A 16,627-nucleotide genomic window follows, 5' to 3' on the forward strand; every position below is an offset into this window, starting at 1 on the left:
CTTTGGGAGGCTGAGACAGGCAGATCACCTGAGGTCAGGAGTTCCAGATCAGCCTGGCCAACATGGCGAAACCCCCGTCTCTACTAAAAATACCAAAAAAATTAGCCGGGCCTGGTGTTGCATGCCTGTAATCCCAGCTACTCGGGAGGCTGAGGTAGGAGAATCACTTGAACCTGGGAGGCAGAGGTTGCAGGGAGCTGAGATCACACCACTGCACTCCAGCCTGGGTGACAGAGTGAGATCCATCTCAAAAAAAAAAAAAATGCACAGATGGCCAGGCATGGTGGCTTACACCTGTAATCTCAGCACCTTGGAAGGCTGAGGCAGGAGGATTACTTGAGCCCAGGAGTTTGAGACAAGCCTGGGCAACATAGAGAGACCTCTATCTCTACAAAATTTTTTTTTTTTAAATTAGCTAGGCATAGAGGTGCATGGCTATGGTCCCAGCTGCTCGGGAGGCTGGAGTAAGCCGTGATTGTGCTACTGCACTCCAGACTGGATAACAGAGCAAGAGCTTGTCTCTGAAAGAAAAAAGTGCATATAACAAGCCAAAACTGAAATTAACAATAAAATTCCATGTGCCATAGCATCAAAAAGAATAAAACATTACAACTAAATTTAACTAAAGAAGTGCAAATCTTGGCCGGGCACGGTGGCTCATGCCTGTAATCCCAGAACCTTGGTAGGCTGAGGCAGGCGGATCACGAGGTCAGGAGTTCGAGACCAGCCTGGCCAACATAGTGAAACCCCGTCTCCACTAAAAATACAAAAATTAGCCGGGCATGGTGGCACATGCCTGTAGTCCCAGCTACTTGGGAGGCTGAGGCAGGAGAATCACTTGAACCTGGGAGGTGGAGGTTGTGGTGAGCCGAGATCATGCCACTGCATTTCAGCCTGGGCAAGACAGCGAGACTCTGTCTCAAAAACAAAATAATAATAATTAAAGAAGCCCTAAAGAAACGGAAAACATCCCGTTTATGGATCAGAAAGTCTATGGCCAAATTCCTCAAATTGATTTACCGATTCAACATTATCCTTCTTAGCATCCTAGCTGGCTTCCTTACAGAAACTGACAAGCTGATCCAAAAATTCATATGGAATCGCAACGCACCCAGAAGAAGAGCCAAAACAACTTTGAAGAAGAAGAACAGTAAGGCCTGGTGGCTCAGAAAACTCTCTGACTTCTTCTCCTTCTTATTTTAAAATAAAAAAGTAGGCCGGGCGCGGTGGCTCAAGCCTGTAATCCCAGTACTTTGGGAGGCCGAGGTGGGCGGATCACGAGGTCAGGAGATCGAGACCATCCTGGCTAACCCGGTGAAACCCCGTCTCTACTAAAAAAAATACAAAAAAAAAAAACTAGCCGGGCGAGGTGGCGGGCGCCTGTAGTCCCAGCTACTCGGGAGGCTGAGGCAGGAGAATGGCGTAAACCCGGGAGGCGGAGCTTGCAGTGAGCTGAGATCCGGCCACTGCACTCCAGCCCGGGCGACAGAGCGAGACTCCGTCTCAAAAAAATAAATAAATAAAAAATAAATAAAAAATAAAAAAGTAGAGATATGGTCTCACCATGTTGCCCAGGCTGGTCTCCAACTCCTGGGCTCATATGGTCCTCCAGCCTCAGCCTCCCAAAGTGCTGGGATTTCAGGATTGAGCCATTGCACCCTGCTGACTGACTTCTTATGGTAGGAATGACTGAATGCCTCAAATACCTCCTTGGATGGCAGGAAAACTCCAGGAGAGTGAAGGAGAGAACAGATATAGCAGAAACATTGTAGGTAGGTAGTACATAGTGGTTGCCTACGGCATTGTTTACAAAAGGAAGGAAGTGAGAGGAAATCTGAATGTCCATACAGGGATTGGGCTAGATCACTAAAAATCCATATTATGAAATATCAAGCAAGACCATGTAAGTGCACAGAGAAAGGTCAACGGTCAAGTAGGCTGTAAACCATGGGGTTAAATGTTCAGTGACCTCCGGGGAGGGATATTTTCACTTTTTTACTCTATAAATTCTGTATTTTTCATGACAACCGTGCATTCTTGTGTGTGTGTGTGTGTGTGTGTGTGTGTGTTCTTAAATTTATTGAAGCTGAGCATATTTACATTGTACAGTTGTGCATATCTGTATTTTAAAATTATACAAGACACAAGCCTGTAATCCCAGCACTTTGGGAGGCCAAGACGGGCAGATAAAAAGAGACGCCAGAGACTTTGCACTCTTTCTCAGAGCACACTCAAAGCAAAGGTTACGGCTGGGCGCGGTGGCTCAAGCCTGTAATCCCAGCACTTTGGGAGGCCGAGACCGGCGGATCACGAGGTCAGAAGATCGAGACCATCCTGGCTAACACGGTGAAACACCGTCTCTACCAAAAAATACAAAACACTAGCCGGGCGAGGTGGTGGGCGCCTGTAGTCCCAGCTACTCGGGAGGCTGAGGCAAGAGAATGGCATAAACCCGGGAGGCGGAGCTTGCAGTGAGCTGAGATCTGGCCACTGCACTCCAGCCTGGGTGACAGAGCGGGACTCCATCTCAAAAAATAAATAAATAAATAAATAAATGAAATTATACAAGACAACCGTGCATTCTTATATTATTTGGGTAATGAAGTCATTTGTTAACTGGAAAAGAAAAAGTAGAAGCAGAGGACTCCATTCTCCTTTCAACTCTCCCAAAGGCCATAAAAACGTGTCCAACCAGAAGAAACCTGTGTGTGCTGCCAAGGGCTGATAGCAGGGTTATCACCAACCTCTCCCTCAAGACAATGTAACAATTACAGGGCAAAGGTCTGCTGGGCCTGGAAAATATTTTCTGATTTGATAATGAGCTTAGTTCAATTGTTTTCAAGAAAAATGAGCCCCTGTTTGATCTCTCTGACTCTCTTTCACTTGTGCCTATTTACATTCAGATTATTAACAATCACATGACATTAAAATTCAGTTTCCCAGCCACACTAGACATATTTCAAGTGCTCAAGAGTTAGTGGTTCTGGGCCCGGCACAGTGGCTCATACCTGTAATCTCAGCACTTTCGGAGGCTGAGGCAGGCAGATCACTTGAGGTCACGGGTTCAACACCTGCCTGGCCAACATGATGAAACCCTGTCTCTACTAAAAACAAAATTTAACCAGGCGTCATTGCGCATCCCTGTATTCCCAGCTACTCGGGAGGCTGAGGCACAAGAATTGCTTGAAACCAGGAGGCAGAGGTTGCAGTGAGCCAAGATTGCACCACTGAACTTCAGCCTGGGTGACAGAGTGAGACTCTAAAAAAAAAACAAGAAGTCAGGCGCGGTGGCTCACACCTGTAATCCCAGCACTTTCGGAGGCCGAGGTGGGCAGATTACTTGAGGTCACGGGTTCGAGACCAGCCTGGCCAACATAGTGAAATCCCGTCTCTACTAAAAATAGAAAAATTAGCCGGGTGTGGTGGCAGGCGCCTGTAACCCCAGCTACTTGGGAGGCTGAGGCAGGAGAATCACTTGAACCCAGGGGGCAGAGGTGGCAGTGGGCCGAGATCGCGCCAATGTACTCCAGCCTGGGCGACAGAGCGAGACTCTGTCTCAAAAAAACAAACAAAAAAGAGTTAGTGGTTCCATTGTTACACAGCACAGGTCCACATTCTCCAGATCACTGCAGAAAGTTCTCTTTCAGACAGGTCATTATCATGCTTACTTTATTGAACGTCTATAATCAAGCGCAGCTAACTCTCCTATAAAATTTTTCCTATCAGGAAGAAGGTTACAGTATGCAAAGAAACTTTTTTCTTTTTTTTCCACAAACAGAAACTTTTCTTGTGGGATGTAATCTAAAGAAATGGGTTTAACAGCAGCTCTGGGATTTGATCCTAACTTTGCTTTCAAAGGCAGTGTGACCTTGGGTAGGTCACTGAATTTCTTTTCTCATTTGCACAAGTCAACATTTGCATGGTTTTTATCTTCTAATTTGCATAGTGGACATTTGCACAGTTTCTGTTTTCTCATCTACATAGCAGACTTTTTTATTTTATTATTTTTTTTTTTTTTTTTTTTTGAGACAGAGTCTTTCTGTCACCCATCTTGGAGTGTAGTGGCGCAATTTTGGCTCACTGCAACCTATGTTTCCCAGGTTTAAGAGATTCTTGTGCCTCAGCCTCCCAAGTAGCTGGGATTACAGGTGCACACCACCACGCCAGGCTAATCTTTTTTTTTTTTTGAGACGGAGTTTCGCTCTTGTTGCCTAGGCTGGAATGCAATGGCTCAATCTCGGCTCACTGCAACCTCCGCCTCCTGGGTTTAAGCAATTCTCCTGCCTCAGCCTCCCGAGGAGCTGGGATTACAGGCACCAGCCACCACACCCAGCTAATTTTTTTGTATTTTTAGTACAGATGGGGTTCCCCATGTTGGCTAGGCTGGTCTGAAGCTCCTGACCTCAGGTGATCTGCCCACCTCGGCCTCCCAAAGCACTGGGATTATGGACGTGAACCACCATGCCCAGCCATGTATTTTTTTTTTTTAACTTTTTTTTGCATAGTAGACTTTTGAACACCCATCCAACAATTCCTCTGAGTTATTTTTAGGAAAACATGAGATCAGAGATGTAAAAGGATTTTTTCAAAATCAGGCAGTGGCTCACACCTATAATCCCAGCACTTTGGGAAGCCAAGACAGGTGGATTGCTTGAGCTCAGGAGTTCGAGACCAGCCTCGGCAACATGGCAAAACCCTGTCTCTACAAAACACACACACACACGTGCGCACGCACAAATTAGCTGGGCATGGTGGTATGCACCTGTAGTCCCAGCTACTCAGGAGGCTTGAGGTGGGAGGATGGCTTGAGCCTAGAAGCAGAGTTTGCAATGAACCAAAATCACACCACTGCATTCTCTGAGCAACAAAGCCAGACCTCGTCTCAAAAAGAAAAAAAAAAAAAAAAAAAGGTAGGGGTGCTTTTTCAAAATCAAACACAGTGGACAAATTCAAGGCTTTCTACCAATTTATTCAGAAAAGTGGAAGCTCAATGGCATGGCGTTTTTGTTTGTTTTGTTTTGTTTTTTGTTTTGTTTTGAGAGGAACTCTCCCTCTTGTTGCCCGGGCTGGATCATGCAGTTGTGTGATCTCAGCTTACTGAAGCTTCCGCCTCCCGGATTCAAGCGATTCTCCTGCCTCAGCCTCCTGAGTAGCTGGGATTACAGGCGCCCCCCACCGTGCCCAGCTAATTTTTCTATTTTTAGTAGAGATGGGGTTTCACCATGACGGCCAGGCTGGTCTTGAACTCCTGACCTCAGGTGATCTGCCTGCCTTGGCCTCTCCGAAGTGCTGGGGCTACCGGCATGAACCATCGCGCTCGGCCGGTGAGGTATTTTCATACCAGTAATTTTCAGAAAGCATTTCTGAAAAAATAAAAATACTTATTTGTATTTCTTAAACACCTAGAGCAGCAGTTCCCAAATGGGGGTAATTTCGTCTGCTAGGGAACATTTGGCAATCTCTGGAAACATTTTTGGTTGTCAAAGTCGGAAGAGGGCAGTGCTGCTGGCATCTAGTGGGTGGAGACCAGGGATACATACAGCTCAGCGGGCTACAGTGCACCAGATAGCCCTACGCAACACAGAGTTATCTAATTCACTGAGCACGGTGGCTCATGCCTGTTACCCCAGTACTTAAAATCTCATTGCTTTTATGGTAGCTCTAAAGGGCTTTTTTTTTTTGTCACCTTCTAAAAAAATTATTTTGGCCAGGCACAGAGGCTCACATCTGTAACCTCAACACTTTGAGAGGCCGAGGCAGGAGTCTTCATCGAGGTCAGGAGCTTGAAACCAGCCTGGGCAACATAGTGAGACCCCACATCTCTAGAAAGAAAATTAAAAATTAGCCAAGTGTAGTGCACGCCTGTAGTCCTAGCTACTTGGGAAGATCGTTTTAGCCCAGGAGTTTGAGATTACAGTGAGCTACGATTGCACCACTATACTCTAACCTGGGGAACACAGCGTGATCCTATCTCCAAAAAAAAAAAAAAACAAAAAAAGAATATCAATAGTGCCAAGTTTGAGAAACCCTGGTCTAAAGGGCAAAGATGGCTACTTTTCATAGCTGCAATCTTATTTGCTGAAAAAGCTGAAATAAAAAAATGAAAAACCACAAGATCTTTTTTTTAAGATGGGGTCTTGCTCTGTTGCCCAGGCTGAAGTGCAGTGGTGCAGGCTGCAGCCTCAACCTTCTAGGCTCAAGTGATTCCCCTACCTCAGCCTCCAGAGTAATTGGGACTACAGGTGCACGCCACCACGCCTAGTTAATTATGTTTATTTTGTGTAGAGATATGATGCCCAGGCTGGTTTCAAACTCCTGGCCTCAAGCAATCCTCCTGCCTCGGCCTTTCAAAGTGTTGGGGTTACAGGCGTGAGCCACTGTGCCTGGCCAAAATCATTTTTTTAGAAGGCGATAATAAAAACCTTTTAGAACTACCATAAAAGCCAAGAGATTAATTCCATTTTAGAGTTGGGGTGGTGGTGGGAGATGGTAACCTGGGATTGACTTATAAGGGATTTCAGAGAATCTTCATATGCCCATGTACATGATATGCAGGTATATGTGCATATCATCTGAAAGTGTGAGTTTGTACATCACACATGTCCCTGTGTGTAATTTCTGGAAAAGAAGAGCCACATCTTTCATCCACCCAGTCTGGGGCTCCAAAATGTTCGGGTTTATCAGTGTCAGAGAAATTGTAAACATTCTATCTGGGTTCATTTTCACTGAAGCTTCCTTCTGTGGGGGAAGTCAGTATCTTGTTGCAGATCAACACAAAGGTTGAAGGACTAGAGGCCGGGCACGGTGGCTCACGCCTGTAATCCCAGTACTTTGGGAGGCTGAGGAGGGTGGACCACCTGAGGTCAGGAGTTCCAGACCAGCCTGGCCAACATGGTGAAACCTCATGTCTACTAAAAACACAAATATTAGCTGAGCGTGGTGGCACACACCTGTAATTCCATCTACTCACGAGGCAAGGCAGGAGAATCACTTGAACCCGGGAGGCGGAGGTTGCAGTGAGCCAAGATTGCACCACTGCACTCCAACCTGGGCGATAGAGCGAGACACTGTCTCAAAAAAATAATAATAATAAATAAAAAGAAAGAACTAGAAAAAGGCCAATGGCTGAAAGTGACAAAGCATATTTCCTGACATTCTAGCAGTTGATAGCGAACGTTGTTCTTTCTGCTGAGGTAACTGCAAATACTGTTTCATTTACTGGTACATATGTCAACCAACACTTACTTGTGTTTGGCTCTCACTGCAGAAATTCGGGAAACTGATCTTTAAATCAATCAATTTTTAGTAGATTGAGGAGCTAAACAAAGGATTATGTTAAATACTTACAGTGCCAGAAAGCAAGTCTATGATATAACTGTAAAAGTAAATGAGTCCAGAACTGCTTACTGGATAGACTGTACATTGTATATCTGTAAGAAACAAAAACCAGAATGTCGGTGGAAACAGTTTTACAGTCTCTATAACCTGCCTGTTTTTTTTGTTTTTTTTGTTTTTTTTTTTTTTTTTGAGGTGGAGTCTCGCTCTGTCGCCCGGGCTGGAGTGCAGTGGCCGGATCTCAGCTCACTGCAAGCTCCGCCTTCCGGGTTCTCGCCATTCTCCTGCCTCAGCCTCCCGAGTAGCTGGGACTATAGGCGCCCGCCACGTCGCCCGGCTAGTTTTTTGTATTTTTTTTAGTAGAGACGGGGTTTCACAGTGTTAGCCAGGATGGTCTCGATCTGCTGACCTCGTGATCCGCCCGTCTCGGCCTCCCAAAGTGCTGGGATTACAGGCTTGAGCCACCGCGCCCGGCCCCCTGCCTGTTTTTTTTGTTGGCCAGGCTGGTCCTGAACTCCTGACCTCAGGTGACCCGCCCACCTCAGCCTCCCAAAGTGCCAGGATTACAGGCGTGAGTCACCGCACCTGGCCATAGCCTGCCTGTTTTTCACAATTTGTGTGTATAAGCATGTACAGTCATGCATGGCTTAACAAGGAGGATACAGTCTGATAAATATGTCCTTAGGCAATTTCGTCATGCGAACATCACAGAGTGTACTTACGCAAACCTAGATGGGATGCCCTACTACACACCTAGGCTGTATGGTATGGCCTATTGCTCCTAGGTTACAAACCTGGATAGCGTGTTACTGCACTGAATACTGTAGGTAACTGCAACACAATGTTAGGTATTTGTGTATCTAAACATGTCTAAACAAAGAAAAACTACAGTAAAAATACAGTATTATAATCTTAGGGGACCACCATTGCATATGTGATCCATTGTTAACTGAAACATTGTCATGGGGTACATGACTATATACGTATATTACATTTAGAAATGTCATATATATTTGCATATTTGCACAGATATGTTTGTATATTTGTGATTTGCCATTTTCAGTCCAAACCCCAATGTGTCCAATACAGTAATATTTCTTTCTCCTTCTACTTCTAGTGTTTCCTTCACTATTCTCCCCAAACATCTGGCGATATGTCTTTTTTATATATTTTGTATGTAAGTCTGCATATAGAGCTTGTTTTTTGCTTGTATGTGTGACTCTCAATGCTCCAGATAGAGGCTGCTCCAACAGCTTGGGCTCCAGAGTGAAGCTCACCAGCCCACAGTGGGCATGGACTGTGAGTGAGAAATGAACCTTTGTGGTTATTTCTCACTCATAGTCTCAAATAACCACAAAGGTTTATTTCTCACTCACAGTCTCATACTGTTATGCTGTCATGCTTGCATGCTGTTATTCCATAGTAGCATGAGTGTTATGGGATCACTTGTTTCTGCAGCATAACCTAGACCATCCTGACTAATACAGTCGCCCAAGAATTAGAATAAGATTCTTAGCAAAGCAAGCATTGTAGCGAGGTACACGGTGAAAAACAAACACACTTCATAGTAAACCAGGCCTTAGACTCACCCGTGTCTTTGAAAGGAATGAGCACGAAGCTACTGTTGGTGATCTTGTATTTCGTGAGTAAGATTGGGAGCAAAACCAGCATAAAGATGATCAGAAATATCACCAAATTCAGCAACACCAGGAATCTCAAGAAGGAGAAATAGGACTGAATCCCAGTGCCAAATTTCCCTGGAAAAAACAAACCCGGACATCACTGACCAGGGGTATTGACACACTACACATCATAGATTCAATTAGCCACAAAAGCTGAAGCTGGAGTAATCAGTAGCTGGAAAGAGGAAGAAACATTTAATTTTTTTTTAATTGTGAGCTTTAAGACTCAATCTTCTAGTGTTTTAACTTTTCACCTGTAGATCTACAATCAATCTTGAATTAATCACTTGAGAATGGTATAAGGGAGGGCTCAGTATTTATCTTTTCTTATAGGAATCTCTAGTTGACTCAGCACCATTTATTGGCTGCTTCTTTTGGAAATAATCACCTGACCACATATGTATGAATCTGTTTCTGAACTCTATCCTGTTCCTTGGGTCTACAAGTCTCTCCTTACACCAACGCTAGACTGTCTTAATTACTGCAGATTTGTAAGACTTGATACATGGTACCTTTTGTTTTTTTTTTTGAGACAGTCTCGCTCTGTCACCCAGGCTGGAGTGCAGTGGTGCGATCTCAGCTCACTGCAAGCTCTGCCTCCCGGGTTCAGGCCATTCTCCTGCCTCAGCCTCCCGAGTAGCTGGGACTACAGGCGCCTGCCACCACACCTGGCTAATTTTTTGTATTTTTAGTGGAGATGGAGTTTCACCGTGTTAGCCAGGATGGTCTTGATCTCCTGACCCTGTGATCTGCCCACCTGTCTGTCCTCCTCCATCAGACAGGGAGCTCCTATTAAAGACAAGGACTTGGTGACAAAGACACAGGTTCTGCTAAACCTTGTGGTGGTTTGTTGCTCACATTCATCATGGAAGAAAATGCTCAATTTCAGCTAGACCCTAGTGGAAACAAAGCTGTACTTGCTCCCCAGACACAGAGATTTCTGCAGAGGAGCCTGCACAGAGGCCGGAGTGGGATACCTTCTATGCTGCGAATATCCTCCCGCCACGGCTCCAGGTGGGTCGTCATCTCTCGAGCCTTCTCCAGGAACCTCTTCCAAGACTTGCTGCTATACCGCTTCCACTGGTCCCACTCAGAGAGATACTTCATTTGTGTCTCCTGAATGTCCCTGCATGGAAAACATGATCATGACAATCACAACAGCAGCAGCATCAAGACTCAGCATCCCAGCCCAGTGTGGTGCTCCACGCCTGTAATCCCAGTACTTTGGGAGGCCGAGGCAGGATCACCTGAGGTCAGGAGTTCAAGGCCAGGCTGGCCAACACGGTGAAACGCCATCTCTACTAAACATACAAAATTAGCCAGGCATGGTGGCGGGTGCCTGTAATCCTGGCTACTCAGGAAGCTGAGGCAGGAGAATCGCTTGAACCTGGGAGGCGGAGATTGCAGTGAGCCGAGATCGTGCCATTGCACTCCAGCCTGGGCAACAAGAGCGAAACCTCATCTCGAAAAAAAAAAGAAAAGAAAAAGACTCAGCATCTCATAAAACCCCAGCTGAAAGGACAGAGAAATATGTGAGCTCTCATACATTGCTGCAAGGAATATAAAATGCTGCCGCTGCTGTGGAAAAGAGTTTGGCAGTCTGTCAAAATGTCAAACAGAGTAACCATGTGCCCTGCGGTTCTCAGATCACATGAAGCCAGGAGTTCAAGACCAGCCTGGCCAACATGGCGAAACCCCGTCTCTACTGAAAATACCAAAATTAGCCGGGTGTGGTGGCAGGCACCTGTAATCCCAGCTGCTAGGGAGGCTGAGGCAGGAGAATCGCTTGAACCCAGAAGGTGGAGGTTTCAGTGAGCTGAGATCATGCCATTGCACTCCAGCCTGGGTGACAGAGCGAGACTCTGTATTAAAACAAAATTATTTTAAATAAAAATAATAAAAATAAAAGACAAAAGAAAAATAGTATTTTGTGACACATGAAAATCACATGAAATTCAAATTTCAGTGTCCATAAATATTCCTAGAACACAGCCATGCCAATTCATTTATGAACCATCTGCAACAGCAGAGCTGAGTAGTTGCAACAGAGACTGCACGGCCCACAAAGCTGATCTGAGTCTAGAGGGAAAGCAAACATGTTGACATTCAACAACGACAGCTCCCTGGGAGAAGTGCTACAAAAGGGGATGTGGTCAGGGCTCTGGAAACCTGGAGGAGATGCCCCAAGTCCAAGTTGGTGATGGAGGAGGGAGTAAGGAGAGCAGGGGAAAAAGAAGGTGCTGGGGTCTGAAGGCGAGAGAGGAAACATGAGGAATTTGCCAACTATCCATGGCACATGGCACACACCTCCACCCTCCCACCAGTCTGTCCTCCTCCATCAGACAGGGAGCTCCTATTAAAGACAAGGACTTGAACCTCCCATCCAAACAAGCCTCCCTGTGTTATGCATCAGTTTCCTTATCTGTAAGTTGGAGTTAGTAAAGTACCTACCCTTATAAGGATCAGTGGTTCTCAAGTGGGGGCAATTTTGCACACCTCCCAAAGAACATCAGGCAATGGTCTGGGGACATCTTTGACTGTCACAACTTGGGGGAGGGGGACATGCTTCTGGCATCTAGTGGGTAGAGGCCAGGGATGCTACTAAACATCCTCCAATCCACAGACAGCCCTCCACAACAGAGAGCTATCTGGCCCTAAATGTCAATAAGCAAGAGTGCAGCTGGGCGTGGTGGCTCACGCCTGTAATCCCAGCACTTTGGGAGGCCAAGGTGGGCGGATCACGAGGTCATAAGATCGAGACCACCCTGGCTAACACGGTGAAACACCGTCTCTACTAAAAAAAAAAAAAAACAAAAACAAAAATTAGCCGGGCGTGGCGGCAGGCGCCTGTAGTCCCAGCTACTTGGGAGGCTGAGGCAGGAGAACGGCCTGAACCCGGGAGGCAGAGCTTGCAGTGAGCCGAGATGGCGCCACTGCTCTGCAGCCTGGGCGACAGATCAAGACTCTGTCTCAAAAAAAAAAAAAAAAAAAAGCAAGAATGCTAAGGTTTAAAAAACCCTCTCTCGGCCGGGCGCGGTGGCTCATGCTTGTAATCCCAGCATTTTGGGAGGCCGAGGCAGATGGATCACCTGAGGCTAGGAATTCCAGACCAGCCTAGCCAACATGTTGAAACCCCGTCTCTACTAAAAATACAAAAAATTAGCCAGGCATGGTGGCAGGCGCCTGTAATCCCAGCTACTCAGGAGGCTGAGGTGGGACAATCGCTGGAACTGGGGAGGCAGAGGTTGCTGTGAGGCAAGATGGCGCCATTGCATTTCAGCCTGGGCAACAGAGTGAGACTCGTCTCAAAGATAAATAAATAAAATAGCCCAGGCGCGGTGGCTCATGACTGTAATCCCAGTTCTTTGGAAGGCCGAGGCGGGCGGATCACCTGAGGTCGGGAGTTTGAGACCAGCCTGACCAACATGGAGAAACCCTATCTCTGCTAAAAATGCAAAATAGCCAGGCGTGGTGGCGCATACCTGTAATCCCAGCTACTTGGGGGGCTGAGGCAGGAGAATCACTTGAACCCAGGAGGCGGAGGTTGCGGTGAGCCGAGATCGCACCATTGCACTCCAGCCTGGGCAACAAGAGCAAAACTCCATCTAAAAATAAATAAAATAATAATAATAATTTGAAAACCTTGCCTCAGCAGGTGGAGTGGGGATTAAAGGAAATAAAGAGCTTAGAATAACAACTATTAGCAATTAGAATTATCCTTCCTGGCCGGGTGTGGTGGCTAAACCTGTAATCCCAGCACTTTGGGAGGCCAAGGCGGGTGGATCACCTGAGGTCAGGAGTTCGAGACCAGCCTGACCAACATGGTGAAACCCTGTCTCTATTAAAAATACAAAAATTAGCCAGGAATGCTGGTGGGTGCCTGTAATCCCAGCTACTCAGGAGGCTGAGGCAGGAGAATTGCTTGAACCTGGGAGGGAGAGGTTGCAGTGAGTAGAGATCGTGCCATTGCACTCCAGCCTGGGTGACAGGGCAAGACTCTGTCTCCAAAAAAAAGAGTGATCCTTCCCGTGTCCTTTTCTTTACCACTTTATTTATTTTTTATTTTTTTGAGACGCAGTCTCACTCCGTCACCCAGGCTGGAATGCAGTGGTACAATCTCGGCTCAGAGCAACCTCCGCCTCCTGGATTCAAGCGATTCTCCTGCCCTAGCCTGACCAGTAGCTGGGATAACAGGCACCCGCCACCACACCTGGCTAATTTTTGTATTTTTAGTAGAGATGAGGTTTCACCATGTTGGCCAGGCTGGTCTCAAACTCCTGACCTCAGGTGATCCACCCACCTTGGCCTCTCAAAATGCTGGGATTACAGGCATGAGCCACTGCACCCAGCCTTCTTTGCCACTTTCTAGGGATTCACTGGTAAACCAGATAGACATGGCCCCTGCTCTCATGAGTCTGTTAGTTTCATTTTTCCAGTGAGTCTGGAAGTCCCTTGATGGAATAAAATATGTCTCTCTCTTAGGTGTGGCAGAGTTTGGTATAGAGCAGTAGTAGTTTATAAGAATTGAAAATCTGTGAATCTGAAAGAGTGGGAAATAAAATACATTTATTATTTATTTATTTATTTATTTGATTTTTAAATACATTTATATATGGAATGTTTCATGAATTTGTGTGCCATTCTTGCTCAGAGGCCACACTAATTTTCTCTGTATCATTCCAATTTTAGTATATGTGCTGCCAAAGGGAGCACCAAAAATTTTTTTTTTTTTTTTTTGAGACAGTGTCTCGCTTTGTCACCCAGACTGAAGTGCAGCCTCAACCTCCCGGGCTCAGGTGATCCTCCCACCTCAGCCTCCTGAGTAGCTGAGACTACAGGAGTATGCCACCATGCCTAGCTAAATTTTGTAATTTTAGTAGAAACAGGTTTTACCACGTTGCCCAGGCTGGTCGCAAATTTCTGAGCTCAAGCGATCCACCTGCCTCAGCCTCCCAAAATGCTGGGATTACAGGTATGAGCCACTGTGCCAGCTGAAATACATTTATAAAGTCTCAATATTTTTTGAGAATACAAGACCACCCAAATTAAAAATAAAACCAGAGATAACATATTCTCAGACCTACAAGTCACAGTGTTTCATCCAATGTGCATCATCCAATGTGTTATTTTGTATTTTTGTTTTATTTATTTATTTTTTTTTTTTGAGACACAGTCTCGCTCTGTTGCCCAAACTGGAGTATAGTGGCATGATCTTGGCTCACTGCAACCTCTGCTTCCCAGGTTCAGGCAATTCTCCTGCCTCAGCCTTCCAAGTAGCTGGGACTACAGGTGCCCGCCACCATGCCTGGCTAATTTTTGTATTTTTAGTAGAGACGGGGTTTCACCATATTGGCCAGGCTGGTCTTGAACTCCTGACCTTGTGATCTACCTGCCTCGGCCTCCCAAAGTGCTGAGATTACAGGCGTGAGCCACTGCGCCCAGCCCAATGTGTTATTTTGTTTTGCTGTTGTTTTCGTAGAAACAGGGTCTTATTCTGTCACCCAGGCTGGAGGGTAGTGGCATGATCATAGCTCACTGCAGCCCTCCTATTTCTGGGCTTGAGTGATACACCTGCCTCAGCCTTCTGAGCAGCTGGGACTATAGGCACACATCACCACACCCAGCTAATTTTTCTATTATTATTTAATTTATTTATTTATCTATTTATTTTGTAAAGACAGGGTCTTGCTATGCTGCCCAGCCTGGTCTGGAACTCCTGGTCTCAAGCAATCCTCCTGCCTCTGTCTCTCAAAGTGCTGTAATTACAGGCATGAGTCACTTTGCCCGACCCTTCTGATGAATTTATGCTACTGACCCTGTGGGGGAAGCATTTAGAGAGTTAAGCAGAAATACCCACCTCTGTCATTACACCAGGTCAATGGGAAGATTATGTTTTAAATTCTTCAAGAATGGGGGAGATGGCAAGCTACCACCCAAATCCATTCTCCCCTTCTCTGGCACTAGCTGGAGACACTTCCCAGCTTTCTGAGCAGTTAGGTATGACCATGTGGCTAAATTCTCTCTGGTAGAAATGTAAAGAAAAGTGATATGTGCACCTTTCAGACTTGGCTCTTAACCCACTCCCAAAACTCCCAACGACTCAATGAATGTGTGAATGCCCCGTGGCCATGTGACTTTACAGCTCTTCCCATTAGCGGGAGGAATCCCTTTCCACCAAATTGAATCTGGACTGTGATCTGGTTAGACCTCAGACTGCCGTAGGAGGGAAGCTCAGCTGTTTTTAAGCCTAGTCTCAGGAGGTTTTGCAGGCTTCTGATCCTCTCTTGGGCTCCAGCTGTTGCCATGCGAACAAACCTGAGCTATCATGATGATACCATGTGATCATCCCAGCTGAAGCCACCCTAGACCAGCTTACAGCCAGCTGATCCCCAGCCTAGATCAGCAGAGCCACCTCCCCAACCACAGCTGACTATGGATAAAGATTCAGCCCAACTGAAACTAGAAGGATTTGTCCAGCTCACTGGTAGACTTGAGAAACTACCAGTTTTAGGCTACTCAGTTGTGGGGTGATTTATTCTGCTGCGTAGCTAACTGGTATACTCATACTCCAAACTCTTTCTTTTTGCACTGCTTGGTTGCAGACAAAAATGAGGCTTTAGGGGTATGCAGAGCCACAAGATGGAAAGAGCCTGGATCCCTGAATGGCTGCAAAGTCCCGCAGTTCCTAGTACTTTATGCTAGCAAGAAATAAACTTCTGCCAGGCATGGTGGCTCATGCCTGTGATTCCAGCACTTTGGGAGGCTGAGGCAAGCAGATCACCTGAGGTCAGGAGTTCGAGACCAGCCTGGCCAACATGGTGAAACCCTGTCTCTACTGAAAATACAAAATTAGCTAGGAATGGTGGCACATGCCTGTAATCCCAGCTACTCGGGAGTCTGAGGCAGGAGAATTGCTTGAACCCAGGAGGCAGAGGTTGCCAAGATCGTGCCATTGCTCTCCAGCCTGGACAACAAGAGCGAAACTCTGTCTCAAAAAAGAAAGAGAAGAGAAGAGGCGAGGCGAGAAGAGAAGAGAAGAGAAGAAAGAGAGGAGGCCAGGAGTGGTGGCCAAGCCTGTAATCCCAGCACTTTGGGAGGCTGAGACGGGCGGACCACAAGGTCAGGAGATCGAGACCATCCTGGCTAACATGGTGAAACCCCGTCTCTACTAAAAAATACAAAATAAAAAACCTAGCTGGGCATGGTGGCGGGCGCCTGTAGTTCCAGCTACTCGGGAGGCTGAGGCAGGAAAATGGCGTAAACCCGGGAAGCGGAGTTTGCAGTGAGCTGAGATCCGGCCACTGCACTCCAGCCCCGGTGACAGAGCAAGACTCCGTCTCAAAAAAAAAAACAAAAAAGAGAAGAAAAGAAAGAAGGAAGGAAGGAAGGAAAGAAACTCCTTTTTTTTTTTTTTTTGAGACAGAGTCTCGCTCTGTTCCCCAGGCTGGAGTGCAGTGGCGCAATCTCAGCTCACAGCAAGCTCCGCCTCCTGGGTTCATGCCATTCTCCTGCCTCAGCCTCCCAAGTAGCTGGTACTACAGGCGCCCGCCACCATGCCTGGCTAATTTTTTGTATTTTTAGTAGAGACGGGGTTTCACTGTGTTAGCCAG

General features: G+C 46.3%; 1 protein-coding gene and 1 non-coding gene across 4 annotated transcripts in view; both read right to left on the reverse strand.

Moving 5' to 3' along the window:
• The window catches only part of TMC7 (transmembrane channel like 7), a 69,677-nt gene that overhangs the window by 33,620 nt on the left and 19,430 nt on the right, over positions 1–16,627 (reverse strand). For all 3 annotated transcript variants that reach the window (XM_033235611.1, XM_033235610.1, XM_033235609.1), the window contains exons 3-5: positions 9,995–10,143; positions 8,925–9,092; positions 7,348–7,430 (exon numbers count right to left, since the gene is read on the reverse strand). In XM_033235611.1, the coding sequence (XP_033091502.1) occupies positions 7,348–7,430; positions 8,925–9,092; positions 9,995–10,143 (400 nt within the window). The remainder of the gene's footprint in view (positions 1–7,347; positions 7,431–8,924; positions 9,093–9,994; positions 10,144–16,627) is intronic.
• Positions 13,624–13,730, reverse strand: LOC117098237. The gene has a single exon (XR_004443278.1). It is a non-coding gene; the product is annotated as a U6 spliceosomal RNA (small nuclear RNA).

Source organism: Trachypithecus francoisi, unplaced genomic scaffold (assembly GCF_009764315.1).
Source record: "Trachypithecus francoisi isolate TF-2019V2 unplaced genomic scaffold, Tfra_2.0 Lachesis_group15, whole genome shotgun sequence".
Classification (NCBI taxonomy): Eukaryota; Metazoa; Chordata; class Mammalia; order Primates; family Cercopithecidae; genus Trachypithecus; species Trachypithecus francoisi.